Here is a 25727-nt window from a genome sequence, read left to right as displayed (position 1 = left end):
TTCCATCCACCTCCACCCACAGAAGTTCTGCCCATTCATCAGCACCAGTCAAATGCCCTCTCCTGGCTCAGCGCCCCCCCTTCTCTGCACCCACTATGTCTTACTCTCTAACATTTACTTAGCATTGTGCCCTGAACGACAACTAGGCATGGGCCTTGGCTCCCCTGCTGGGCTGCTTTGGATTTACCTTTGGGCTACTTGTTGCTCACCCGAACTATACTGAATAGAGTCCTTCCCAGATCCTTTCCCCAACTTAACTCAAACCAGCCCCAAGCCCAATCCCCCAACTGACCCTCTTTGATCTCACTAGTCTTGTTCCCTAATCCTGTTTTTCTAACTGAACCCCAACACATCATCCTTCACCGAGAATTGATTCCTCGTTCCAGCTCTCGAGAGCAGATACACACATTCACACCTCCCCGGTGTTTCACGGTAGGCACTGAGTCATCCCTTGGGGATCCCTGCCCCCAGCATGGTGGACAGGATGCCTGCTGCCTGGCCCCGGGGGGTCAGAGGAAGCCAGGGCCTCTAGGGCTCAGTATTTTTATCAGCCTAGGAAACAAGAGACACAGAAGCGGAAACCCTGTGGTCAGAGAAAGTGAACAGCCCTCATCTCAGGGGAACCCCCAACAGGGCTGGGGGCCAGACACCAGGGAGGGACGTTGAAAAGAGGGAGCTTTGGGGGCCAGGTATCAGGGCTTATTTTGCTTTGGTTTTGTGTAACTCTTGCAGAGGGGAAATGATGTGCTTCAAAACCAGAGAATAATCTCCAGGATGGAGGAACGAATTTGGACGCCAAGGGTTTCTATTGCTTACCTCTCAACCCCCAGCTTAGGGATCCTAACCCCAACTCCCCCCAACTCCAACCCGGGCTCTTTGCATGCCACTTCCGAAATCTCTGGCCTGTGAGAGGAACCGGACGCCTGGGTTGCTCACAGCTCACAGGCTCTTCTCTGAATCACAGCAGCTTCCTCTCACAGGATCTTTCTCCGCAGCCCTTCCTCCTCCGGACCCTGAACAGCTGCCTGGTCCCTGGGAGGCCTTGGGTCTCTTGGCTCTCTGTCTCCTCCCAGGGTCTCGTGCCCACCCTGTTCCCCTGCTTCTGTGGGCTTCCCTCCCTATCCTCTACTGCCCTCAGGATTCTCTTGAGTAGACCAGGGCTCCAAACCTAAAAAATTCATTTCTGATTTTTAAGATTCTCTGATGTAGGTACATGTAGACTGCACAGGCCAGTGCATACCTGTAACTCTCTTTTCTTTTCGTGGAGTTCCCTGTTGTGTCCTGGGGGATGGCAGGGGGGTTTGGTACTGTCTACAACTTCTCCCAGTTCTGGCAAACTCGAGTGGAGACTGAGAACAGAACAGTGAAAGGGACAGCGCCAGACCCTCTCCCTCCGCCCCTCAGGACCTTTTCCTCAACTTCCGGAAAAGATGTCTATCTGGAAGGCCAAGCCTAGACTGCCCAGAGATGAAGCCCAGTGTGGGATGGGGGCAGAAGCTGGAGAGGACTGGGGCCCGGAGAAGGAGACACAGGACTGAGGAGCTAGAGGGGAGATAGCCTTGGGTGTGGATCCCTGGTTGCCCAAGAACAGACAACCCAGGTTACATAATTTGGCTCTTTCCACCTCCTTCCCCTGCTCCTAATTTTAGCAACCGAAATTCCACTCCCCCACAGGGCTCTTCCTCTGTCCATTCTGCTTCTATCCCGTCCTCCCACAACCTCCTCATGGCCCCCAGCTCCAGCTGCCCCCAACTCAGATCATTCAGTGACTCAGCAAAGGGAAAGCCCTGTGTTGGGGGAGGGGGTGTTAAGTGGGGAGGAGGATGTGGTTCTGGCTGGGGAACTGGGGAGAGGAGGGAAACTGGTTTTGTTCCCTTTTTCGTCTCTGTTCACATCTATTTCTCCAGTCACTGACAGCACAGTGGAGGAGCCCAGCGCAGGGAGTGGAGTGAGACTGGTGGGCAAAGCGGGTCTTCTCAGGGCTGCCTGGGGCGGGGGGGAGCAAGCAGGGCCTTCCTGGCTCCAGCTGAGAGCCCATCTCGGTGTGTGCGTGCGTGCTGCAGGTGTGTAGGAGCTGCGGGTTTTGGCAGGCGGGGTGGGAGAGATGTCACGTATGATGAAAACCACAGCAATGGAAAAAGGCAGAGGAGACAGCGGGAGTGAGATGTGGAACCAGGTCTTATTAGGAACTGGAGGAGTCAAGGAGCAGTGGTGATGGCCCATATCCTCCCCACTCCCACTCCTTACAAGTTTCGCTCCCACCCCATGTCCTTCCCCCTGGAGCATCAGTTTCTTCCTCGTCACCCCCATCCCCGACCTTCCCCTCACTACTGCCTTGCCTCTAAGGCTGCATTCCCTGCAGTTTCTCACTCCTTCCCTGGGTCACTTGAGGGCCTCTGCATGGCGATTCAGGGCTTGAGAAAGCGCCGTCACAGCCCCCATCACGCGGCCCAGCTCCCAGGTCTCAATCTGGCTTCGGAATCGCTGCAGGAAGCGGTCAGGGTGCCAGCGGACCTGCTGGACCCTCAAGTACCTCCTCAGGGCCCCCTGCTCCTCCAAGGGGGGGCCCCTGGCCACCAGGGCTGCGGCCATGGCCTCCGGGTCTCCTCCCCCAGGGCAGGGCCAGGGCACATCGCCAAAGCGCCAGAGGCTGCCCCTCCCCGCTCCTCTTGGGTGCTCTGCCCTGGGCCCAGCCCTGGCTGGCTCCGGCCCTCGGTCCCCACGAGCCTCCTGCGCCCTCTTGGCTCGGCTCTCACGCAGTTCTTCCTCCTTGGCCCGGGCTCGCTCTCGGAAGAGCCGCTGCTCCTCCTCCTGCCGTTGCCAGCTGTGACTGGAACCCTCAGCCCGTGGGGGTCGGCAGGCTCCCTCTGCCTCGTGCTGCTGCTGCTGCTTCTGGGCGTGTTCCTGGGCCAGGCGCTCCGACCAGGCTGAGAAGGACTCGGGCTCCTGGGTCTCATGGGAAGCATCATCTGTTTGGGAGGGCAGGATGGGGGCGGCAGGGAAATGCTGTGAGGAGGGGATAGGCAAGAGGGGAGGGCAGTATAGAGGAAGGGGGTACAGGAGGCCAGCGGGAGCATTCATGCAGTGGGTACAGGAAAAGAGGTCAAGGGGAAGAAGGGCAGCCATGGATGGGAGCGGATTCCTCACCTTCGAATCTCCCAAAGACCTCCTGCCACTCATCCTCCAGCTCTCCCTGCAGCTTCTGCCTCCACTCCCGCTCCTTAGAGGCCTCGTCTTCTTCCTCCGCTTCAGCAGAATCCCAGGGGGGTCCCCAGCCCAGAATTTGCCCAGGGGTCTCCCCATCCTTATTCTTTATTCCCATAGCAGAAGGGCAGCGACTCAGCAGTGGCAGGAAGAAGTCCGTGTAGGCTGTTGGTGGGAGAGCAGTGAGCAGAAATTAGCTGGGACTCCCGCTCCTTGGCACGGCTACCATCTTGATTCCCGCTGGTCACTCACCCCCTTGGACGTAGAGCAATGAAAAGGGCTGCCCACACAGAAGCCTCCTGGGTATTAGGAAATCAACGTCACTGACAAATATTTACTGATAGTTTACCACATGCGTGAGAAGCATGGTAGTTTAAAATGTTCTGATCTGTGTCCCCACAAACTATTTTAGTGTCCTAGGAGTTCTACTATGTTAAATGACATTTTCCAGCCTGCCTCCAGCCACCCTGGGCAATGTCAAAAACCTCTATGTATTTCATTTTTGGCTTGAAAAATTGTCACTTTATAACTCTTGGTGTGTTTCAGACCCAAAGTATACTTCAGACTGGTAAAATACCTGAACATTTTACTCTGCACCATTATAAATAAACAAATAAATAACAGGAACCTTTTCACATCACTTTTCAATAAACTGAGTAAAATAAATGCTTTCAGGGAGGGGAATTTCTCTCAGGCAACCTCATACAGGGCATACTGGGAAGGGGGTGGGGAGGTAGAGGGTCCAGACCAGCAATGAGTTTAAGCCACAGAAATGTTCCCAGCAGCAAAGCAAGCTCTTTCCAAATTGACTACTGACCTAGGGCAGGAGAAAGGGGCTGAGATAGAGGGTTCCACCCGGGGACTGGCTCACAGGAGACTGGGGGTAAACAGAAGAGGGACTAATGTTTCTGAACTCCCCTCTGCCTAAGCCCTGACCTCACTGCATCCACTCTAGCATCAGCTGAAGGCCATGCTGCCCACCTTACTGCCAACCCGGCACTCTACCCCTCGCCAGGCCCACCCACTATGGCCACCAAGCATCTCTTTCACTCCTGGGACAGAGGAAGGTGAGTGAGGCACCCTCTCTTCCTGTGGACCTATTTTCTCTCTGTAGGGCAGGAGGAAATGGGCCGCCAGTCCTTATATCTTTACTTTGTGGTGCTTCCAAGTACTGGCCACCTGGCAAAAGGATGGGACAAGGGAGGGGTTGTCCTGATGGGCTCACCTTGGCTAGAAGGCCCATCGACCCCCACCCATCGTCTCTTGGTACATTTGAGTGCTGCCCAGCTCAAACCACATCAGGATGAGAGGAGGAGGGGGCACTTCTCTTTATCACTGATGTGACCTGCCACTGGCCCTCCCCACCTGTCCCACACAGCGAATACCTAGTCCTGTCTTTCAACTGCTTATTCCCCACCAAGGTTCACAGCAGGTACGAGGGTGGGTGGGTGTTCAGGCTTGCATAGGAGGTTTTTAAATTCATGGGCTTTAAGGTGTAAGGCCTCTGACTATAAACCATAGTAAGTAAAATATGGTACAGAATATTCAATAGCCGCTAAAAATGATGTTTGTGTGTGGAAAAAGCTGGCTACGAAACTACACGTAGGATCCATTCATAACGGTGTAAAGAAGAGGCCAAATCCTATGGTTGAAAACAAAAAACAGACTAGGGGCGCCTGGGTGGCACAGTCGTTAAGCGTCTGCCTTCGGCTCAGGGTGTGATCCCAGCATTCTGGGATCGAGCCCCACATCAGGCTCCTGCACTAGGAGTCTGCTTCTTCCTCTCCCACTCCCCCTGCTTGTGTTCCCTCTCTCACTAGCTGTCTCTGTCAAATAAATAAATAAAATCTTTAAAAAAAAAAAGAAAAAAAACAGACTAGAAGGAAATATGTAAAAATCCTAGTCTCTGGGTGGTAGGACTATGGGTGGCTGTCCTCCAATCTTATTTGGTTAATATTTTATTTTATTTTTTAAAAAAGATTTTATTGATCTATTTGACAGAGAGAGAGACAGCGAGAGAGGGAACACAAGCAGGGGGAGTGGGAGAGGGAGAAGCAGGCTTCCCACTGAGCAGGGAGCCTGATGCAGGGCTTGATCCCAGGACCCTGAGATCATGACCTGGGGCGAAGGCAGTCACTTAACGACTGAGCCACTCAAGCGCCCCTCATTAATATTTTAATGTGAAAGAGATATAACTAATCTGAAAAAAAAATTTTTTTTTTTTTAAAGAACAAAGAATACATTTAATCACGTAACAGTTTGCTATGGTCCCTTCCAGTCCTGTCTGGGTGTGTATTAAATGCATACACAGGATGACTTTTTTTCAGAGATATGTAATCATGATATATGTTTTGTTCAGTAACTTGTTTTCACCCAGCGTCTTTTGTACTTTTCCACAGGAGCGTATATAGTCTACCTCCTTCTTTTTTATGACTGTGTAGCGTTCCGCTATGTGTATGAAACAAACATCTCCCCACGCCCAGTCAACAGACTGTTTCCAAAAATGTTCGGCCTCCTACATATGCCTTTGTAGGCTCCTTACAGTATTTCTGTGGGGTAGATTCTCAGAAGTGGAATTTCTGAGTCAAAGAACATGTGCGATTTTACCGAACTGCTCTCAAGTTTGTGCCAACATACACTCCTACAGAGAATGTAAGAGCGCCTTGTCGTCCTTTACCAAGACAGAATATCACCAACCAACCTTTTTAACTCTGTTCATCTGATAGAGGAAAAAAATGCTTTTATTAATGACATTTTCTTTGTTTTATATGTAGTTTTTTTCTTTCTTTTTTTAAGGTTTTATGTATTTATTTATTTTAAAGGTTTTATTTATTTATTTGACAGAGACAGACAGCGAGAGAGGGAACACAAGCAAGGGGAGTGTGAGAGGGAGAAGCAGGCTTCCCACTGAGCAGGGAGCCTGACGCGGGGCTCGAGCCCAGGACCCTGGGACCATGACCTGAGCCGAAGGCAGATGCTTAACGGCTGAGCCACCCAGACGCCCCTTAAGTTTTTATTTATTTATTTATTTAATTTTTTTTTTTTTTTAAAGATTCTATTTATTTATTTGACAGAGATAGAGACAGCCAGCGAGAGAGGGAACACAAGCAGGGGGAGTGGGAGAGGAAGAAGCAGGCTCATAGCAGAGGAGCCTGATGTGGGGCTTGATCCCACAACTCTGGGATCACGCCCTGAGGAAGGCAGACGCTTAACCGCTGTGCCACCCAGGCGCCCCTTAAGTTTTTATTTTTAAGTAATCTCTACTCACGACCCTGAGGTCAAGAGTCACAAGCTCTGCTGGCTGAGCCACCCAGGCACCCCTGGCTGTTTATTTCTTTTGTGAATGACCTATTCATACTGTCTACTTTTCTCCTGGAAATTATATATGGAGACACAAGAACTCTTTATATATTATAGACATCAACCCCTTGTGTCAAGTATTTATAAATATTTTCTCCCATCTTTGAAAAGTTTTTATGTAGTTAAATCTATATCAATACTTTCTTTTATAGCTTTTGGCTTTATTTCATCCTTAGAAAGGCTTTCTCTACTCTAAGATTATAAAAATACCCTCTTATATTTTTTCCTACTATTTTTAAATTTATCTAAAAAAATGTAGGGGTGCCTGGGTGGCTCAGTCGGTTAAGTGTCTACCTTACGTGGTCCCAGGGTCGAGCCCTGAGTCAGGCTCCCTGCTCAATGGGGAGCCTGCTTCTCCCTCTCCCTCTGCCAGCTGTTCCCCCTGCTTATGCTCTCTCTCAGGTAAATAAAATCTTTTTTTTTTTTAAAGATTTATTTTTATTTTATTTATTTATTTATTTTTTAAGATTTTATTTATTTATTCGACAGAGATAGAGACAGCCAGCGAGAGAAGGAACACAAGCAGGGTGAGTGGGAGAGGAAGAAGCAGGCTCATAGCAGAGGAGCCTGATGTGGGGCTCGATCCCATAACGCTGGGATCACGCTCTGAGCCGAAGGCAGACGCTTAACTGCTGTGCCACCCAGGCGCCCCTCAGATAAATAAAATCTTAAAAAAAATTGTAAAAAGTATAGTACAATAAGCACCCCTATTCCTCCCACAAAGTATGTTACTGTTCTATAATTTTTGCAACATTATTTTTTCTCAAAGAAATAAACTATCATAGATAAAGCTAAAAGCTTTGTTCGATGTTGCCTTCCAAATCTGATTCCCCTCCCCAGAGGAAACTCCTCCCATGAATTTGGTATGCACCCTTTCTGTCATGTTTAGGCATTCAAGCAGAGGTAATTTACTTTTGAGTCAGGTGTGAGGTAAGACTCTTCCCCAGATGAACCAAATGCTTCAATACTGTTTATTAAATAGCTCACTGCCCTCTGGTGATTTGAAATGCCACTTTTATCATCAGTTTAGCAGTACAGATCAAATTCCCAGTGTTCTTTAATTAGTATGTTGTACTTTTTATATTAGGAAAAATCTGTATGACAAAAAACTCTCCATAATGAGACATGATTTCTACCTTAAAGGGATGTTCACAGTAACTGGCACGACACATTTTTTAAAAACACCAATACTGGAAGCTTATATTGAGTGATGACCGACTGAGGCACAGAGGAAGAAAAGGTAAAAGTGGGCGGGGGGTCAGATGGGGCTTCAAGGAGGGCTTATGTTGGGCTGGGAAGGGAGGATAACTTAGCAAAGTGAAAATCAGGGGGATGGAAAGGCAGTCTTGTGAAGGCAGTAAGAGACAGGCAGTCTTGTGAAAAACACGTTTGGGGCCCTGAAGACAGAGCTACGAAGCTGGAGCTACAGGTTTGTGGTTGTGCTATGGTAGGAAAGGCTGGAAAGGCACATGGAACATAAACCGGACAGCACAGCTGTCTGCAAAACAGGGCCACAGCTTACTCTTACTGTGCAGCTCAAAGTGAGTAGTGGATGGCGGATGTCTGGTCCTGTGCTGGCACAGAGCAAAGCGCAGTGAATGTTACACAACAACAACAACAACAACACCCCAAACCAGGCTGGCTTTGGACTTTCTTCTTTTTGCAAAGACTGTGAGAAGATGACCTGTTGTTTCTTAGTGTTCACTAATTCTTGTGTGTAGAGAATGGTTATTGTCTGACTAAGGTATGTTTGTATGGCGGCCTTTGACAGTTAAGAGCCCTTCCCCATGAGGTGATGGGTCCCAAAAGGAAGTGACCATAAGTCATTCACTGGCATCTCATTGGTTGTGACCACATAGCCCAGTCAATCTAGCACGAACTGCCTCAGCCCTCCCATCTAACTTGGGAATGGGGGACAACCTCCCCTTCCTCAGGGGATCCTGGGTCATTTCATCTGTTCAAAGAAAATATTTGCATTTTAAGACCTAATTGTCTCTAAGGCAGCTCAATGAGATGGGCCATTCTACCGAAGAGCCAGAAGGCCACCTGGTGGCAGGGCTGTCAGGGGAACAGGAGGATATAAGTCCTGAGAGGATACCAGGGTTTGGGAGGGACCTGAGGACAGGTCCCTTTTAGGAAGACAACAACCTGTTTACTATGAGATTTCAGGAAGTTCCTGAATCTTCTGGACCCTAATTTCCTTATCTGTAATAGGATAATAGTATGGATCTCATATGCTTAAATGTCAATATAATGAAAAAAATCCTACTATACTATAAGAGAGGTTTTTATTACTCAAAAGCCCATAATTGGGTAACAGAAGAATAAAAATAACAATACTTTTCATCTGGTGCCAGACCTGTACCAAGTGCTTGCCTCATTTACTTGTCACAACTTCCATTTCAGAGAGGCAAGTTAAAAAATAATAATTAAAAAAAGAGAGGCAAATTAGGCTCATGGAAGTTAAGTTGCATGTCCCTGGTACACAGCCTGTAGGTGGTAGAGCTTGAACCTGGAGGAGGTCTGAGATCTGCCGCAGGGTTCGCTGCTCTCTTGCCATGTGTAATGTCAGCTGTCAAATTAGATGCCTATGTTTTGAAAACCTCCTCTTTTTAAGTTTTTTTAAAAAATCTGAATATGCCAGCCTATTTCACTATATTAAGGGGAATTAAAGAAAAGGGTCTTTATTTTTTCTCCTACATGGAATTTTTTGGGGTGAGAGGGGTTTCTGTTGGGGAGCTGGAAGATGGTAATAGCAGCAAACTGAGTTAAGGTTGTACATCCCAACCCAGGGATTTTCCGCTAGTGTTCTTACTCTAGAAGAAAAATCTCTAGCAGGGGAGAATCACTAGAGGGTTTTATTTTCCGAAGCGTTATTATCTCTACGGAGCTGCCCTCACTGTCCATAGGTCCCCATCTGAAACCCTCAGTGTCAGAGGTTTTTCAGAACTCAGTTCTCTCAGAACTCAGATGCTTTTGGGATTTGGCAGGGGTGATCTGAAGGTACATACACTGTATGTTAAGTAGCCGGGGAGGGCTTGGGCAGCTCCAGTAACCAAACACATGAATGTTTCTGCAGGGAAACGTATGAACATTGACATCTGTAGGATAAAAACGACTCACAGATAGTCTCGCTTTAGTTCAGGTTGAGGTTTTCTCACCAAACGAGTCTGGTGAAAAAGGTTTGGCTCTTAGTGTTTTTGAGTTGCAGAGCTGCGGGTAAGGGCGTATGGATATGTTGGTAACGGGAACACTACTGGCCAACATCTACTGTGTGCTAATCGCATGCCAGGTGCTCTAATTACATATTGTGTTGGTTGATTCTCAAAATATATGTGACAGCAAGGGTGCTTTGAACATGGGTGCTATCACTGTATAATTCTATAATGTATCACATAGGATAACACAGTCGTTAAGAGTACAGATGGTCTAGCTAGGCCGCCTGGGGTCTAATCCCTGCTTCTACCACTTTGTAGCTGGGTGACTTTGGCAAGTTAACTTCTCCATGCTGTTTCCTCATCTGAGAAATAGGGGATGATATTAGTACTTACTGTTGTGAGGATTAAATGGGCTGTTTTGTGAGCAGTGCCGGGACACAGCAAGAGTTGTTCTTACTTAATTTTGTACGAGGGCACTAAGCCTCCGGGAAGTTTAAATTGCCTGAGAATACACAGCTGTTAAGTGGGATTCGAACCCAGGCAATCGAACTGCAGAACCCACCCTCTATCTTACTTTTCACACTGCAGGCAAGTGTGAAACCAGTCAAGAGACAAAGTAGCTACTAATCTAGAAAGATGGGAAATTTGAAGTTGCTGTTTTGAGAATATTGGGTTCTTCACACAATGGTAGCTCAGTAATGTAACGTCACAAATGACTGCCACATGCCAACGTGGTCAACTACCTTCCCAGGCATAACTAGCTTATCTAGTTATCTATCCCAGGCATAACTAGCTTATCTAGTTATCTATCAATTGTTGGCCTTCATCTCATTCCTGGTCAGTTAGTGGCTCACGACCTTGTTCCCCACGAGGCAAACTCACCATCAGGGCCCTGGCGGGCAGCAGCGTGCAGCGCCGTGTCCCCATGGCGGTCCTGGTGGGCAGGGTCAGCCCCAAGCCGAAGCAGCAGGCACAGGGCGGGGGCATCGTGGCGGGCACAGGCCCGGTGCAGTGGTGGGGGTTGCCCAGCGTCTACGTCAAGGCCTGGGTGTCGCTGGAGGAGGGCCTGGGCCCGGACCAGGCGTCCTGCAGACAAGTAACGACGGAAGCGACGTTCTCGGCGTTGGCGGCGGGAAGCGGAGGCCATGGAAGTCTTGGGCTGAGGAAGAAGGAAAAAAAGGCAGCGGTCAGGGCCCCAGCCTTGCCCGGTCCCTCCCCCACCATCCCTGACATTCCCTCTTGTTCCTCCCTTCGGTCCCCCTTCTTCTTACATCTTCAGCAAGAGATGAGGCCTCTCCTCTCATCCCTTAGCCAAATGATAGGTTTGAAAAAAATTTTGAAGGGGGCTTGGGTCACAGATTTTTTCATGTAAAATTTGAGAAAAGGATAAATAATTGCTTTGAGGCTCATTAGCCCAGATAATTTTTAATAAGACACTCTGAAGAAGACAAATAAAGCATGATGGGGAAAATTTTTATCAGCAGCAATCTGAATTTAAAAGTCACAGATAATTTCAAATAATGATTTAGAAATGGAATATGATGTACCCGGCAGACAGATGTGGAGGCTTCTCCCTCTGGGACCTGGGGGGAGGGGTTACTCATCAGACCTGCCCCCCGCCCCCCTAAGTACCCCCAGAGCTGTAGGCCCGAGGCCTGTGTTTAAGACGCTCGGAGGAAGGGAGGCGGGAAGGGCGGAGACATTCTAGGCTGGCGGAAATGGCGCAAGCCGAGACGCAGGTAAAGGGCGGAAATGAACGCGTTGCCGGATGTCATCTCTCTTCGAGGGGGCGGGGTGTGTGTGTGTGTGTGTTTCCTCAGTCTGGCCTCGGGCGGGGGCACTTGGGAACTTAGGATAAAGGGCCCGCCTGAAACCGGAAGACTGGACGATTAACGAGGAAAAGGAGCCGAGCATGGGACGGTAAAAACGGAGGTCTAGAGATTTATCCTCTCCTCCCCCAACCGGGAAGAGAGAGGAGATGGTTCAGAGATAGAAGATGAGAAGAGAGAGAACACAGGGGAGATAAAGAGGATTAAAAATCACAGTGAAAATGGAAAACCAAAACTAAAACCACAACGAGGCCGAGAACAGGGCCAGATCAAAAGACATGTGTGAAAGACATAAAGAAACAACTGTAGGAGAAGGCAAATGAAATGAATGCAGAAATTTAGACTTGGTAAAGATAAAAAGAGGGAGATGGAAACAGGAGGGAAAGAAAAAAAAGGGGGAAGAGAAGTAGGAAGAATTCAGAGAAACCTAGCATCCTCTTCTCCCAATACAGGACACATGTTGACTTTCTTACCTTCTCACCCCATTTTCAACCCCTCTATGCCTCCTTACTCCTCTCTGCCCCTGCCCCCACTCTTGCACCTGCTATGGTGGTAGCAGGCAGCTTTGGGCCTGGTCTCTGCTGCTCCCAGGTGGTCCTTCTGGGTACTGCCAGTGTAGATGTGGGAGAAGAGACCAGCCATCAATGGGAGGATCAGTTTGGGGGAGACACCTGGTGCAGGAGGCTGAGCGGAAAAGGGGAGCACTAAGACCCAGGGGTAGTGGAGGACTGCAGCAAGGAGCTGGTGGAAGAGGAGAAGTAGGCGGTGTGTGTGTGTGTGTGTGTGTGTGTTGGGGTGGTGGTGGTGGGGAGCCATCTGGTACCTTGGTAGCATCAGAAACAGCATCAGCCATAACGACAGAAATGGCCAGTCAGTCCCAGGGTATCCAGCAGCTCTTGCAAGCTGAGAAGCGGGCAGCTGAGAAGGTGGCAGATGCCAGAAAGAGTGAGTCTCCTCTTCTCTCCCTTAGGAGTCTAGAAAGAAAATTGGGGTGGAGGGACAGCAAACATTCGTGTCTCTGGGAAAATCCAAGGCTGGTGGGGAGAAAGCTGGGGCTGGGATGGCTGATTAGGAGGGAAGAAATGGGTGGGTGTTAGAATCTAACACCTGGTTGGCTGAGAGAAGGCAGAAAAACTTTCTGGAAAGGAATGACCATTACTATCACATTTTGTGAGGGAGTCTACCCCCAACCCCTGTCCTTTCTTCTGCTTCCAGGGAAGGCCCGGCGTCTGAAGCAGGCAAAGGAGGAGGCACAGATGGAGGTGGAGCAGTACCGTAGAGAGCGAGAGCAGGAATTCCAGAGCAAGCAGCAGGCGGTGAGTTGTGGGAGAGTTGAGATGGGACCCTAGGGTGCAAGTTGGTGGGTGTATCTGATAAGGTGCGGACAGGGTGACTATGAAAATAAGGTGATAAAGGGCTGAAGGGGATCTTCAGCAGGGACCACATTACTGATAAATACGTGTGATAAGGAAGATAATCTGAGAGTTTGAAAGACTTGTACAGCTTGTGAGGGGATTGCCACTGTCTACGTGGAGTATGATGTCATTTGGGGTGGAAGGCAGAGCTTTATGGTCATGTGTAGTGAGCTAGGGGGGATTTTACAGTCTGTTTTAGGATGAAGTTGCATGTCAAGTCTCAAAGGAAAGGGAATTGTGTTGCTTTCTTTGGTGTCTGGATATTTCCATGGAATGGGGGTGGTTTGGCGAGGGCTTTTCATCCTGGCCTTGCTCCAGGATCTTTCTTTCTACCTGCCTGGACACTTCTTTCTCTATTTCTGCTTTTGCCTTTCTCTCTTCCGTCCCTTTCCCAATCCCCCCAGGCCATGGGCTCCCAGGGGAACCTGTCCGCTGAGGTGGAACAGGCTACAAGACGCCAAGTGCAGGGCATGCAGAGCTCCCAGCAGAGAAACCGAGAACGTGTCCTGGCCCAACTTCTTGGCATGGTCTGCGACGTCAGGCCCCAGGTCCACCCCAACTACCGGATTGCTGTCTAGGATCCACCGTAGGGCATGCCTATTCCCTTCCAGTTCCCTTCCTCAAAGAAATCCCCTAATCAAAATTACCTCCCACCATCTTCGATGCTTCTTTCCCACTTGCTCTCCATTTCCTGGAAATTCTAAGGGCAAGATCCAATAATTCTGTGAAATTTAAAAGTTATCCTGCTCAGATATGAATCTCCTTATTGTTCTTTCACCTTCGCTGGGAACTTATAAACTCCCAAGTCACCCTCACCCAACCCCTCTTTGAAATTTGTAGCATGGAGAAGTAGGGATGTGGAAAACACTTTGGTTTCAGAGCCTGGCAAGCTTTGGTCCCTTTCCCAACCCTGCCACATGCTGGGTCAGGACAAACTATTTAACCTGTAGTCCAATGTCCTCATCTACAGGACTGAAATGATGATGACGATGACGATGATGATACCTACCTTATAGGGTTGCTGCAGTGATTCGGAATCACTCTGTAAAGAGCCTGGCGTGGTTTCTGGTATGTAGTAGCTGTGATTCAATAAATGGCAGCTTTATGGTATTATTACCACTCCCTGCCCACCTGCCAAAACCTAAACACAGCTGTTTCCTCATATTTGTCAACAGTTCTCTAATTCTACTCATTCTGTGAGCCTAGTAATTCTCTGAAGAATTGGTTCTTCCCACCTCTCTTTCCCCAGAGGTTTATGATACCTGAAAAGTAATGAAGACCTCATTTAGCCTCTCTACTGTGATTCCAGGAAGATGTTGAATTTCTTAGTCTTTCTTTTCGTCTCTAAGTTGGTCTTTTTCTTTATTGGATTCCCCTTTTTCCGATTTCCCCCAAAGACCCCTCAGATGCTCACTGCTTCCTGAGATATAAAATGATGCTATGTTCCCTTGTATGCATGGCTTTCCTTTTTACATCCTCAACACCTTTACCTTTGTAACAATGAAAAAGTGTCAATAAAAAAACCTATGGGCAAATCAACTGGTGTGTGGAAGCAGCTTCCTTTTGCTTCATCATTTCTCATTTTCAGTCACTCTCTTGTTCCTTATTTACATATTCCCCAAACACCCAAAAGGGCTGTTCTTTGAAACTTGTTGGAAAAACAGAAGGAATTAGTGTGTTATTATTTCTCTAAAGTGAGGAAGTTATTATTTCTCTAAATTGAGAAACATACGGTTACTCGTTGGGAACCTGAGAACTATAGACAGCAACTATAGAGAAAAGCTACAGTGTAGGAACAAGCACTCTTTGTCCCTTATCTTGCTTTCTTTTTCATTCATTTTTAAAAAGATTATTTATTTGAGAGAGAGAGCAGAGTGAGCTTGAACTTGCATGGGGGGAGGGGCAGAGAGAGAAGCAGGCTCCCCGGTGAGGAGGGAGCCCGAGGCAGAACTTGTCCCAAGACCCTGGGATCATGACCTGAGCTGGAGGAAGATGCTTAACAGACTGAGCTACCCAGGTGCCCCAAAGCTTGGGATACTTAGGGTCAGAAAAACGGCCCTTCTATGACACCATCCTTGGATCACTGTTATTTCTCTTGGCCACAGAAAGCGGTGCCTACTTCACCAAACCAAAGACTTAAACCAATGAAGTAATCTACGGTGTGTTGTTAGACAGACTCTTTAAGCAGGGAGGCAGGATACAATAGAGAATTAAATGTATTTGTATCCAGGCTCTGTCACTTTATTATTTTTGTTACTTAGTACATGTTTTATTTGTTTGCTTGTTGTAGAATGAGAATGATACCTATTCCTTAGTGTTAAACGGTTAACTGTGGTAACAGGTAAAGAGCCAAACGTTTGCTGTCATTTTTGTTGACATCACATCGACTTCTGAGGCATATCCAAGGCTGGGGTATCAAAGGTTTCATTCAGGAAAAAATTCAAGCTGAACAATGGGGCTGCTGGAAGCGGCGCTAAGGACATTCTGGTCGAATGAATATTTATGGGATGCTGTGTAACCCTCAAGCTCTACCATTTATCTTTAACTATTGAGGCAGAATCTAGACCCCCGTCCCCCACTCAATTCAGAACACTTCCTGCCTCTAATTTCCTGACCATCAGCCTCAGGGTCCTTGGGGCACCAACTACACCGGCCAACATTATTTCGGGCAAATGCCGCCCGCCGTCTCCACCGCTGGGGAGAGGGTAGGGGGAAGACCCGTGCGCGCGCCCCAAGTTCATTCCTTCCCCTCAGCAAGGTTCAGACTAGCTCCAGCGCTGACGCAGCCGGGTCACCTTGACTACTGGGCCAAGGACCCCGTGGGAACTCTCAGCCCCCGCCATCCTGTTCCACCGAGCGAGGCGCCCACGGACGGGTGCCCAGAGAGAAGACCTGCCCGGCAAGAACCTAAAGAAAGAGGTGAGGGACGTGGAGTAGATGAGGACAAGAGAAAAAAGATGACAGTGGGAGATGATGCTAGTTTCTTTTATGCCTTTTGTTACCTGCAGTAGAGGAGGAGTTAGAAGTGGCTTAAAAAACAAAAAATTCACACAGGCATTTTCTAAAGGCAACCCCAGCGCGCGCTGAGCTATTGAATCTGGGAGGATCTTCTTCCGGTCTCTTGCGCCTGCGCGCTGGCAGGCAAGAGGGCGGGAGGCCCGGGTAAGAGGGAAGCCGAGAACCGGAAGTGAAGGCAGATTCCCTCCTTCGTCGCTGTTGCCGCCGCCATATGCGCTCGCCTTGCTCAGGTAAGCTTTGGCCTTCGGTATCATCCGCCTTCATCTGCGTTTCTTTGCGGTCATCCTGTTCCTTGGACTCCTGATACCCCTTCCATAGGCTATAGTCTGGTCCCTGGGGCCTAGTTGGGTTATTATTTCTATTGCTTGCATTCCTTTTTAGAGTTCTGAGGCTTTCGGGGCGGGGGGGGGGGGGAGGTAGGGATGCTAGGGGGCCCAATCCAAGATGGTGGCCCCGGCGCCATTGTGTTCCTTTTGCTCCCTGCGCCTTCGCTACGCTCCTCGTTTATCGGAGGCCCTAGCGATGGTGAGAGGCGGCGCTAGGCGTCCTCTGGTCCTGGGCATTTGCGGAGGGCGGGGCTCTTTTCACCTTCCCTGTCCTCTCTGGGTCCCCTTAATGGCCCAAGGTGGGACTAGGAGGAGGAGCTGGCTTCTGGGCCTAGTTGGACTTTTCTTATCTGGACTTACCAACTTTTATTTGGAACATTTTCCAAGTGTTTATGCATGATGTCATTGTGTGATTAGCGGAATGGAGTCTCACGCGAGGAGTAATGCAAGGGTGATGTGAGACCCTTTGCTAAAGTTTCTGTTAAAGCTGGAGCGAGTGTGTTTCTCAAATAATCTTTCTTTTTCCTTATTCTATGGGGAAGAGATGAATACTTTTCTGACCCCGCCATTTCTCTTACGCCCCCCGCCCAATCAATTACACAGGGATTTCTTAAGCATCAGAAGGAGATTACTGAGGAGCGGGAGGTGGATGGCAGCCACATGATGTTTTATTTTGAGAAGTGAGCGCTTTGCACAATGATGACCTTAATCTATCACCCTTGACTGATGGCTGCTTTGTTAGGGAGGTTTAGGGAAAGCATAGCGTTACTTTGAGGATTTTTCAGGCCTCGTCTTTATCTCATCACCATTCTCCACTTCCTTGTCATATTTTGCTTTTTGTTTTCTGTTTTCTTCATTATTGTTAACTTACAGATCAGGAATTCATATGCTGGGTCTCCCCTTCCTGCTTTCTGGTTTATGCTACCCTGATCCTAATCTTATTGGGAATTTGTGTCTTAACCACATCACCTGGGACCCCTGTGTTATGTTTGTTCTTGCATTTATGTTTTGTGATCCTCTTAGTTTTTTTTTTTTCCAGGTAAAGGTGTTATAGTTTAGGGAAGTGGGGAAGAGTGTGGAAATGGAAAAGAGGTGGTGAAGGCTCTGCTTGTGACTAATAAGTTTTCCATCTGTTTTTTTTTTTCCTAGCTCTTCTATCACACACTAGGGTTTTTTTGTTTTGTTTTTAACTTGTTCAAGCCCCCACTCTCCTTCCTTGTTTTCACTTATTCTGCGTGAACCCATCCGGAGACCCCTCCCCTTCTCCCCCTGTCGGCCCAGTTATGGCAGAGAATGATGTGGACAATGAGCTCTTGGACTATGAAGAAGATGAGGTGGAGACAGCAGCTGGGGGAGATGGGGCTGAGGCCCCTGCCAAGAAGGATGTCAAGGGCTCCTATGTCTCCATCCACAGCTCTGGCTTTCGTGACTTCCTGCTGAAGCCAGAGTTGCTCCGGGCCATTGTTGACTGTGGCTTTGAGCATCCATCAGAAGGTAAATTTCTGCCTGGCGTAGTGTATTCATTAGGCTTTCTAAGGATACAAGAAACGTGTGTGTTAAACAGCCCCTTAGGTGATACATACTTATTTAGGCTAGATCAGGCAATAAAGGGTCAAAAACCATCGTAGCAGTAGGAGAGATTTATACAGATTGGTTTTTCCTACATGATAACATGAAAAAGCTAGTGACTTGAAAAGCAACTTAGAGGTCTGCCATTTGTTCTTGTGACTGGTTTTTGTTCTTGTCTACTTGTTCTTAATTTTGTCATTTAGGTTTCTAATTTTGAATTTCCAGAGAGGAGCCCATTGGATCTTAGTCCCTCTCTGTTGAGCCAGGCGAACTCTGGTCTCTCGAAACCTTAATGGCTGATGTAAAGTGGGTGGCTTCTGGGTCAGCTACCAAGCCCTTCAGAGTTGCAGGGTTACATGACCTAAAGTGTGGCAAGCTAAGTAAGAGAAGTGGCCTGGGCAGTCATTCACATGTCATGGATCGTTACAGATTAAGGAAAATAGGGACAGAGTCAGGAGCACCAAAGGTGAGCTGTTGGTAGGTGCAAGAGGGTTTTTATTTTTTTAATTTTAATTTTAATTTTTTTTTAAAGATTTTATTTATTTGACAGAGAGACAGCCAGCGAGAGAGGGAACACAAGCAGGGGGAGTGGGAGAGGAAGAAGCAGGCTCCCAGTGGAGCAGGGAGCCTGATGCGGGGCTCAATCCCAGGACCCTGAGCCTAAGGCAGACGCCCAACGACTGAGCCACCCAGGCGCCTCTGCAAGAGGGTTTTTATAGCAGGATGGAGGAGGGGGCACTGGAGTCAGAGGGTAAAGCAAGAAGGAACTAGGAGGGTTGTCTTTTGGGATGAATTCGATTGAGGGAGTAGAGAAGTAGAAAGGATCTGGAAATTGATAACCACTTATGAATTGAATGGTGAGAAATGGGTTTGGCATCGTTGAGAAAAGGTGGTAGAGTTATCTGGAGACTGAAGTCTAATTCATCTTTTCTCCCTCTCCACTTCTAGTCCAGCATGAGTGCATCCCTCAGGCCATTCTGGGAATGGATGTCCTATGCCAAGCCAAGTCAGGCATGGGGAAGACAGCAGTGTTTGTGCTGGCCACACTGCAACAGCTGGAGCCAGTTACTGGACAGGTACACTTGGGGGGAGTGCTGCGGAAGACAGTTTGGTTAGAAATATTTGAGAAGGGTGTTTGTCTTAGCTATGTGATGCATTCAGAGCCATGAGTGTTTGTTGCTAAGATGACCTCTGTCACCTTTGATGGCCATGGGGGATATTACGTAGTAATCGTGGGGTTAATGGTTTAGATCTCAGAATTGAAGTCACTTATGATCTGCCAGATGTGCTTTTGTGACAGTTTTGTTTCCCCAGAGGGGATAGTAATGGGATATACTGTTTGTCTCCATCTACTCCCCTCCGCCCCCCAGGTGTCTGTGCTGGTGATGTGTCACACTCGGGAGTTAGCTTTTCAGATCAGCAAGGAGTATGAGCGCTTCTCTAAATACATGCCCAACGTCAAGGTAAGCCAGGGTGAAGAGACCTGGGAGGGTGAGGGTGTGTGGGGCGTTGAAGGCATTGAAGACTTGTAGACCAGCAGTCTTCGTGTCCACAGTTGTTAAATTACCTTTATATGAAGGTCATTTACACGTAATAGCTGCTAAGTTTGTGCAAACTGTGGTGTGCAAGAGATTTACATTATAAGGTTCATTTGAATATACATTGTAACTTTGGAGATGTTTGCTATATTCTAATTTTGGAGAAGCTTTAGTTTGCCTTGGTTTTTAACACATTGTGTTAATAAAGCCCTGCAGCAGGAGACTGCATGAATGGTCTATGGAGGATGCTTCCCACAATACCACACTTTTGTTTACTAATTTATACTGACTTTGAGTGATTTCACTGTGCTGTGTTTGACAGTTTGAGAATTTTAGGGTGTGTGGCAAAAGCCTGGAAGCTCCAAAATATCTCTAGTGTGGTGTGTGAATTTTAAAGATTCTTTAAAGTGGCAGAAAATTGGAAGGTGTTTGGGGGCCACAACAGAATAGGCTTGGGTTTTTCCATATATAACCTTGATTTTCGTAGTGGAAATCATTTGGAAGCCTGATGGAAATGCAGATTATGTGGGTACCACCCCAGACCTACTGAGTATGAATATGCATTCTAACAAGATCTCCAGGTAATTGGAGTTTGAGAAGCACTGATGTGTATAACTTCCTACCCTCTTGCCTAGGATGTGGTGAAGAACAGTACTTTTGTTTAGATTATTGCGCTTTTTTCCTGTTCCTCATTACTTTATGTGTTGAGTCGTAGCCTTAAGCTATTTTTTTAAGAGGTTTTATTTGAGAGAGCGAGCACGCATGAGCTGGGGTAGGGCAGAGGGAGAGGGAGAAGCAGACTCCCCTCTGAGCAGGGAGCCCCACTTGGGGCTCAATCCCAGGACCCCAAGATCATGACCTGAGCAGAGGTCAGATGCTTAACTGACTAAGCTAACCTAAAGGAGTCTTAAACTGAACTCGAAAGTAGTCTTAAAAACCGAAGTAGTAATAGCAGTATCTGTGTGGGGTAAACATGCTGGAATAATTTAGAAGGCTTCATAATGAAAAGATTTGTGTTCTCCTATCTCTAATCGCACTTCACAGAAGGTAATCATTAGTTAACCTTTTTTCCCTTTTTTCCCTAATGGTTCTGTGGCACCAAATATTAGGCACTGTTCTCTCATTTTATCAAATTCCAGGTGTTTTGATTTCTTTCCATGAAAGATCAGTTGGTTTACGTTATTTTGTTATATGAAAATTAATTTTAATTTTTTAAAAATAATTTAAATGCCATATATTGTGTGTGTGTGTTTTGCGTCTCTTCTTAACGATGTCAGTGTCACTGGCATTTCCTTTCTGTCCTTCCATCAAGTGGTCTTGCTGCTGGGTGATCCAGAAACAGTTGCCATTGTTACGATTATTGAAACTTTTATTGTTGGGCTCATTAGTGAGTGAGGATTGCACTTCGTCCTCTGTAGGGCCAATTCATCAGCTTATGCTGCTCAAAAGAGAATTTTTTTTAAAGCTTGTATATTTTTTTGTAATCTCTGCACCCAGGTTGGGGCTCAAACCCACAATCTCAAGATCAAGAGTTGCATGCTCTTCCAGCTGAGTCAGCCAGGGCCCCAAAACAGAATATTCTTGGTGTTAAGATCAAATACAAACTGTCATGACGTTTTCTTTTGTTTAAAATTGTGCTAAAGTGACTTGTTTGAGGTTGGGCTAGTTCTACAGAGTATCCTACCTCTGGATTTGTCTGGTTACTCCCTTAACGGTGGTGTTTTAAGTTTTTTTTCCCCCCTGTATTTCCTTTAACTGAAATATATATTTGAAACCTCAACTAATTGAAGTTAGACATTTTTGGCAAGAATTCTTGAGTTGATATGCTGTGTATCTCCTGTTCTGTTACAAACTTGGTTGTCCCATAATCAGTGATTTTAGTTTTATTGTGACAGTCTGGTCCTGTGATTGATCTTCCTCTCTTTGAAACTAGAAAGCAGTTTCTGGTCTCATTTGATATTGTACTAAGGCTTAGATCCTCAACGAATTATTTCCCTAATGTTTTTAGTATAGAATAATATGTTTTATCTTGAATCACTAATTTCATAGGGTTTGTGCAAAAAGACTTTTAAAGATCTGAGTTCAGAGGCTCCTGGGTGGCTCAGTCGGTTGAGCATCTGACTCTTGATCTTGGTTCAGGTCTTGATTTCTGGGTCGTGAGTTCACACCCTGCATTGGACTCCACAATGGGCATGGAGCCTACTTTAAAAAAAAAGAAAGAAAGAAAAAATCTGAGTTTAGTTAGGAAAACTTGATATTCCATGAGCGTTTTGTGGTACTTTGCACTCTGGTGATTTCTTGCTATCCTTTTGTTTGTTTGTTTGTTTATAACTGCACCCAACTTGGGGCTCAGACTCACAACCCTGAGATCAAGAGTCACATGCTTTGCTGATGGAGCCAGCCAGGCACCCCTTGCTATCCTCATTCTTAGAATGAGGTCTGGCCATAGCACCACGGGAAGGAAGATGATTAGATTAAGTCAGAAGAAAATGCTGACTGACTGTCCTGATTAGCCACATAACTTTGGGCAAGTCACTTTTGTTTCTTAGCTTCAGCGTTTGGGGGAACATAATAATTTTAGATTGGGTGACCTTTGATGTTACTTCTAGCTTTGAAATGTACTAAGAATTCGTTTAGATGAAATTGAAAGGATGGGAACTGTGGGGAGATTGGACTCTTTCCTTCCTTGTGAGACACTGTTTTCTCCCGGGTTACTACAGGTCGCGGTGTTTTTTGGTGGTCTGTCTATCAAGAAGGATGAAGAGGTGCTGAAGAAGAACTGCCCGCATATTGTTGTGGGGACCCCTGGCCGCATCCTCGCCCTGGCTCGAAATAAGAGCCTCAATCTCAAACACATTAAACATTTTATCTTGGATGAATGTGATAAGATGCTTGAACAGCTCGGTGAGTGGTGGTGCTGGCATGGGGCTAGTGATCTGGGAGTTGCCCTTTGGAGCCAAATGATGTTTATTTGATACAGGAGCACTTCAGTGCCAGGACGACTCTTAATCTATCACCCATGACTGATGGCTCTGGCTCCCCTCTGGGTTTTTATTAGGCTTTTTAAGTGACCTTGGTGATTGGGGGGAATGGTGTTTTGTTCTTCCTTTCTGCGATGGAGGGTTCCTTTTCTATGAGAGGAGTGACTTTGCTGATTTTAGACGTCAGTCACACCACTGTTCTTTCCTGTATAGCTTTTTATGCTGGGTGTCCGGGGAGGTAATAAACTGAAGGAGGAAGACCATTTACTCTCTGGCGTCCTCTGCGTAGCGTATATCAGAATTTATAGCTGAGTAGACCTAGGATTAATGTGGAGAGTTTATGGGATTTTCTGTAATCCAGTATGCCACAAGATAGGAAAACTGTCTGTAAGAACTCATATTTAATAAATGAGAGAGTGGGGATGGACATAGCCCAGGGATAAATCGTTCCAAATGATCTTCGGCTATTATAGATGGTGAGCCATAGGTGGGCTTCAGGTAGGGAGATCTCAGTTGCCTGGTGGATAGAAAGTGTGATCCAGAGGAAGCAGGGAATGGACTCTGGCAGCTAATGTAATTAGGTGTGCAGTATTTGTGGACAGCTGGGGCGTGGGGAGAAGGTAGGGAGAAGGGCCTTTTAAAGCATTTCTCAAGGGTTTTAGGCTTGCAAGCCTCTGCAGTGGGCTTCATCTCCATATTATAATCGTGAGATTTGGGATTTTGTCATCATCTTGCCTGGTTAAAACACAAAGCTGGAATCTGATCCCAAGTCTTTATTTCAAATTCCATTGTGTTACTGCAGTGGATGTGATCTTACGGTGGTTCAAGCGAATAGAGTACCTGAGAACAACCTTGATCTGTGAAATGAGTCTTGATTACATATCTCCAGCAGTCTTGACCTCATTGGGGAGGCGGTCTCTGCTCTTCGTCTATGACATATGCTTCTTTTCTCCTATGATTCTCTTCCTTTTTCTTGTAGACATGCGTCGGGATGTCCAGGAAATTTTTCGCATGACCCCCCATGAGAAGCAGGTCATGATGTTCAGTGCTACCTTGAGCAAAGAGATCCGTCCTGTCTGCCGCAAGTTCATGCAAGACGTAAATACCCTTCTACCTTCTCTCCCTCCACTCCCCGCCCACTGCCTCCTCCCCTTCCGCGCCCTCTTCCTCCAGACTCCCTTGTCCTTCAAGTGCCAAGAAGGGGGCACGTGCCCATCTGGGAGTGATGACTCCTTGAAGAAACACACAGAGGCAGAGACAGCTAGTGTTAGGGTCTGCGCGGGCGCCAGGGAAACTCCGGAAGACTTGGTCGGGTTAACTTGAGAGCGGGTAGTGTTCGACCTTTTTTTTTTTTTTTTCATCGCAGCATTTTTGAACCTCTTCTTCCTTTTTGGGGGAGGGCAAAATTTTCTGCCCTACCACCCACTCATCGTCTCCTACATACCCTTTTACAGCCACGCACCCTCAAGGTGGCATCGAGCAGACAGTTGGAGCCTTCTGCTCCCCAAAACTCATAACCTCCCGGTGGCAGGAGAGCAAGAGAGGGACAGACAGATGGCAGGGCATGTCCAAAAGAAGAGCAAACAGCACAAATGAATCCGCTCCCTCCCCACCTCCAGGGGTGGGGGCCTTTGGCACCTCAGTCCCCGATCCCTTACTCCTTCCCATCCATACCTCCTCGCACCCATCCGGAATCTCGGTTGATGTGAGCCGGCAGCGGAGAAGCACCGTGGAGCGGCGGGGGAAATGCGGACGGCACCCAGCGGTGGATGGCGGCAGCGGAGGCCGCGGGGAAACCTGACCAGGAAGCTGAGGACCAAACCAGCCTCTTTTTCCGTTCCCGGTTTTTTTCCTGAATCCAAGGCGTGCCGTGCTCCCCGCCCCCCCCCATATGTGTTGGGGGGAGGGGTGTCCTGAAGGGGGGGTAGATTTTTTTTTTTCTTTTTTAAAACAATTTTTTAATACTCAAAGGAGAGGGATGTGGGAAAGGTAAAGTGAGGACCTCCACTTGGATGTAACCAGGTGGGTGTTAGGGTTTGGGGCTAGACGGGTCCTGTTGTATGAACAGTGCAGTGTGTTCTCTCCCCATCCTGTACTGCTCCTTCCCATGGGGTGTTGACTAGCTATATTTGGGGCTAGGATTAGATTTGAAGAGGCCATGGAACTTCTTGAAAAGCCTGCCTTTGCTAGCCTATTTTCTGGGATCGAGCTTCTGGTTTTCTCCTGTGCCACACATCCTTTCCTGAAATCTTGGACCCTGGGTGTTCATGCTAATTATGTCCCCAGGTTAGTGAAGAGTGCTAGGAAATTTGGACTCAGGAGTTGAGTCTTGTGTCCATTTATATATTTTATGCTACCTTCCTCCCCTTCAAGGGTTTTGTGTGTGTGCGTGGTAGTGGTGGTGTTTTTGTTTTTTTTAAGATGACTGTGTCTGCTGCTCTGAATTTGTTTCCTCACACCATTTATTGGTACCATCCCTGTAACACTAGAGTTGGTTTGACTCTTATTTCGGAGACCAGTGCCATCTAAACTGTCCCTTGTGGTCTGAGGGCAAGTTGTTACTCATCTTGAGTAACTTTTGCCTTTCTCCTGTGGCATTTTTGAGACCGTCCATTGTAGCATTCTGATCTTAACAGATATCCACCCTCCTGATGTGGGTCTGATTCTCTTAGTAGTTTTGTGTTGTTTTTTAAAGGTTGATTGATTTGAGAGAGAGAGAGCGCGCGCATAAGCAGGTGGAGGGGCAGAGGGGGAGGGAGAAACAGACTCCCCTTGAAGAGGGAGCCTGATGTGGGGCTTCATCCGAGGACCCTGAGATCATCACCTGAGCCGAAGGGAGACCCACTGAGCCACCCAGGCGCCCCCTGACTCTCTCAGTTGAGAGAATACTCAAATGGAGCAATCCCTGTCTTCCCGCCTGTATTTTTACAACCAGCTCTGGTGGGGTTACTCTGACCTTGGGTCACCCTGTCCTACCAATTCCCAGGCGTATGGATCACATTCTCCCTTTGGGGATCATCTCCCACTGTTTTCTTTCCTCTGCCACCTCCCTTTGAGGTAATGGCATCTTGCCATTGGGTGGTCTCACTGTTCCTTTTCCTCCCTGCAAAGTTCCCTTCCTGTGACAGTTTGAGGTTGGGCAGTCTTAAAACTCATCTGATAGGAAGGAAATTAGAGCTAATGTGGAAGAGCCCATATTAAAATGGGGTTATTTTTGGGTGTGTGGTGGGGTTTTCAGTCTTCTCTTCTCCCCATCCCCCCATGGGGTGTATTGGAGATCAAGTTCCTCCACCCCCCCAGGTTTAACCCCCCCACTCTGCCCTCCCTCC

At 47.5% G+C, this 25727-nt stretch overlaps 3 protein-coding genes and 2 non-coding genes across 10 annotated transcripts in view; 4 read left to right on the top strand and 1 right to left on the bottom strand.

Annotated features, from left to right (window-relative positions):
• Nucleotides 1-1103: 1103 nt before the first annotated feature.
• Nucleotides 1104-11443, bottom strand: NFKBIL1 (NFKB inhibitor like 1). Its single transcript, XM_002930009.4, has 4 exons — nucleotides 11270-11443; nucleotides 10605-10881; nucleotides 3148-3369; nucleotides 1104-2969 (listed from the first exon to the last, which is right to left on the bottom strand). The coding sequence occupies exons 1-4, from the start codon at nucleotides 11324-11326 to the stop codon at nucleotides 2383-2385; spliced, it is 1143 nt and encodes a 380-aa protein (XP_002930055.2). The 5' UTR covers nucleotides 11327-11443; the 3' UTR covers nucleotides 1104-2382.
• Nucleotides 11444-11499: 56 nt separating this feature from the next.
• On the top strand, nucleotides 11500-14505 carry ATP6V1G2 (ATPase H+ transporting V1 subunit G2). 6 transcript variants are annotated; one of them, XM_019792843.2, is made up of 3 exons: nucleotides 11500-11642; nucleotides 12767-12867; nucleotides 13371-14505. In XM_019792843.2, exons 2-3 carry the CDS (start codon nucleotides 12808-12810, stop codon nucleotides 13542-13544), a joined length of 234 nt encoding a protein of 77 aa, XP_019648402.1. In that variant the 5' UTR covers nucleotides 11500-11642; nucleotides 12767-12807; the 3' UTR covers nucleotides 13545-14505. The 6 variants fall into 6 exon arrangements, with proteins under 6 accessions (XP_019648402.1, XP_019648401.1, XP_019648403.1 ...); XM_019792842.2 differs by having other exon boundaries at nucleotides 11519-11898; XM_019792844.2 differs by having other exon boundaries at nucleotides 11536-11654.
• Nucleotides 14506-16056: 1551 nt separating this feature from the next.
• Nucleotides 16057-25727, top strand: part of DDX39B (DExD-box helicase 39B) — an 11869-nt gene continuing 2198 nt past the window's right edge. The window contains exons 1-6 of the mRNA XM_011216732.3: nucleotides 16057-16214; nucleotides 17460-17804; nucleotides 18828-18955; nucleotides 19250-19342; nucleotides 22138-22321; nucleotides 23378-23496. Coding sequence (XP_011215034.1) covers nucleotides 17594-17804; nucleotides 18828-18955; nucleotides 19250-19342; nucleotides 22138-22321; nucleotides 23378-23496 — 735 coding nt within the window. The 5' untranslated portion in view covers nucleotides 16057-16214; nucleotides 17460-17593. The remainder of the gene's footprint in view (nucleotides 16215-17459; nucleotides 17805-18827; nucleotides 18956-19249; nucleotides 19343-22137; nucleotides 22322-23377; nucleotides 23497-25727) is intronic.
• On the top strand, nucleotides 16966-17042 carry LOC117802506. The gene has a single exon (XR_004625882.1). It is a non-coding gene; the product is annotated as a small nucleolar RNA SNORD83 (small nucleolar RNA).
• Nucleotides 22373-22449, top strand: LOC117802507. Its single transcript, XR_004625883.1, has one exon. It is a non-coding gene; the product is annotated as a small nucleolar RNA SNORD83 (small nucleolar RNA).

The sequence above is a fragment of the Ailuropoda melanoleuca genome, chromosome 5 (assembly GCF_002007445.2).
Source record: "Ailuropoda melanoleuca isolate Jingjing chromosome 5, ASM200744v2, whole genome shotgun sequence".
In the NCBI taxonomy this organism is placed as follows: Eukaryota; Metazoa; Chordata; class Mammalia; order Carnivora; family Ursidae; genus Ailuropoda; species Ailuropoda melanoleuca.
The sequence above is the reverse complement of the archived record's forward strand: the minus strand, read 5'-3'. Positions and strand labels throughout refer to the sequence as shown.

What these genes read in the sequence shown, in the direction of transcription:
- NFKBIL1 (XM_002930009.4), bottom strand. Translation starts at nt 11,326, where the DNA reads ATGAGTAACCCCTCCCCCCAGGTCCCAGAGGGAGAAGCCTCCACATCT. An exon ending in TGCCCGCCAGGGCCCTGATG is followed by an intron (nt 3,370 to 10,604) that starts GTGAGTTTGCCT and finishes TCCCACCAACAG; the next exon opens with CCTACACGGACTTCTTCCTG. An exon ending in GGTCTTTGGGAGATTCGAAG is followed by an intron (nt 2,970 to 3,147) that starts GTGAGGAATCCG and finishes CCTCCCAAACAG; the next exon opens with ATGATGCTTCCCATGAGACC.
- ATP6V1G2 (XM_019792841.2), top strand. Translation starts at nt 12,196, where the DNA reads ATGGGAGGATCAGTTTGGGGGAGACACCTGGTGCAGGAGGCTGAGCGG. An exon ending in TGGAAGAGGAGAAGTAGGCG is followed by an intron (nt 12,317 to 12,766) that starts GTGTGTGTGTGT and finishes TTCTGCTTCCAG; the next exon opens with GGAAGGCCCGGCGTCTGAAG. An exon ending in TCCAGAGCAAGCAGCAGGCG is followed by an intron (nt 12,868 to 13,370) that starts GTGAGTTGTGGG and finishes CAATCCCCCCAG; the next exon opens with GCCATGGGCTCCCAGGGGAA.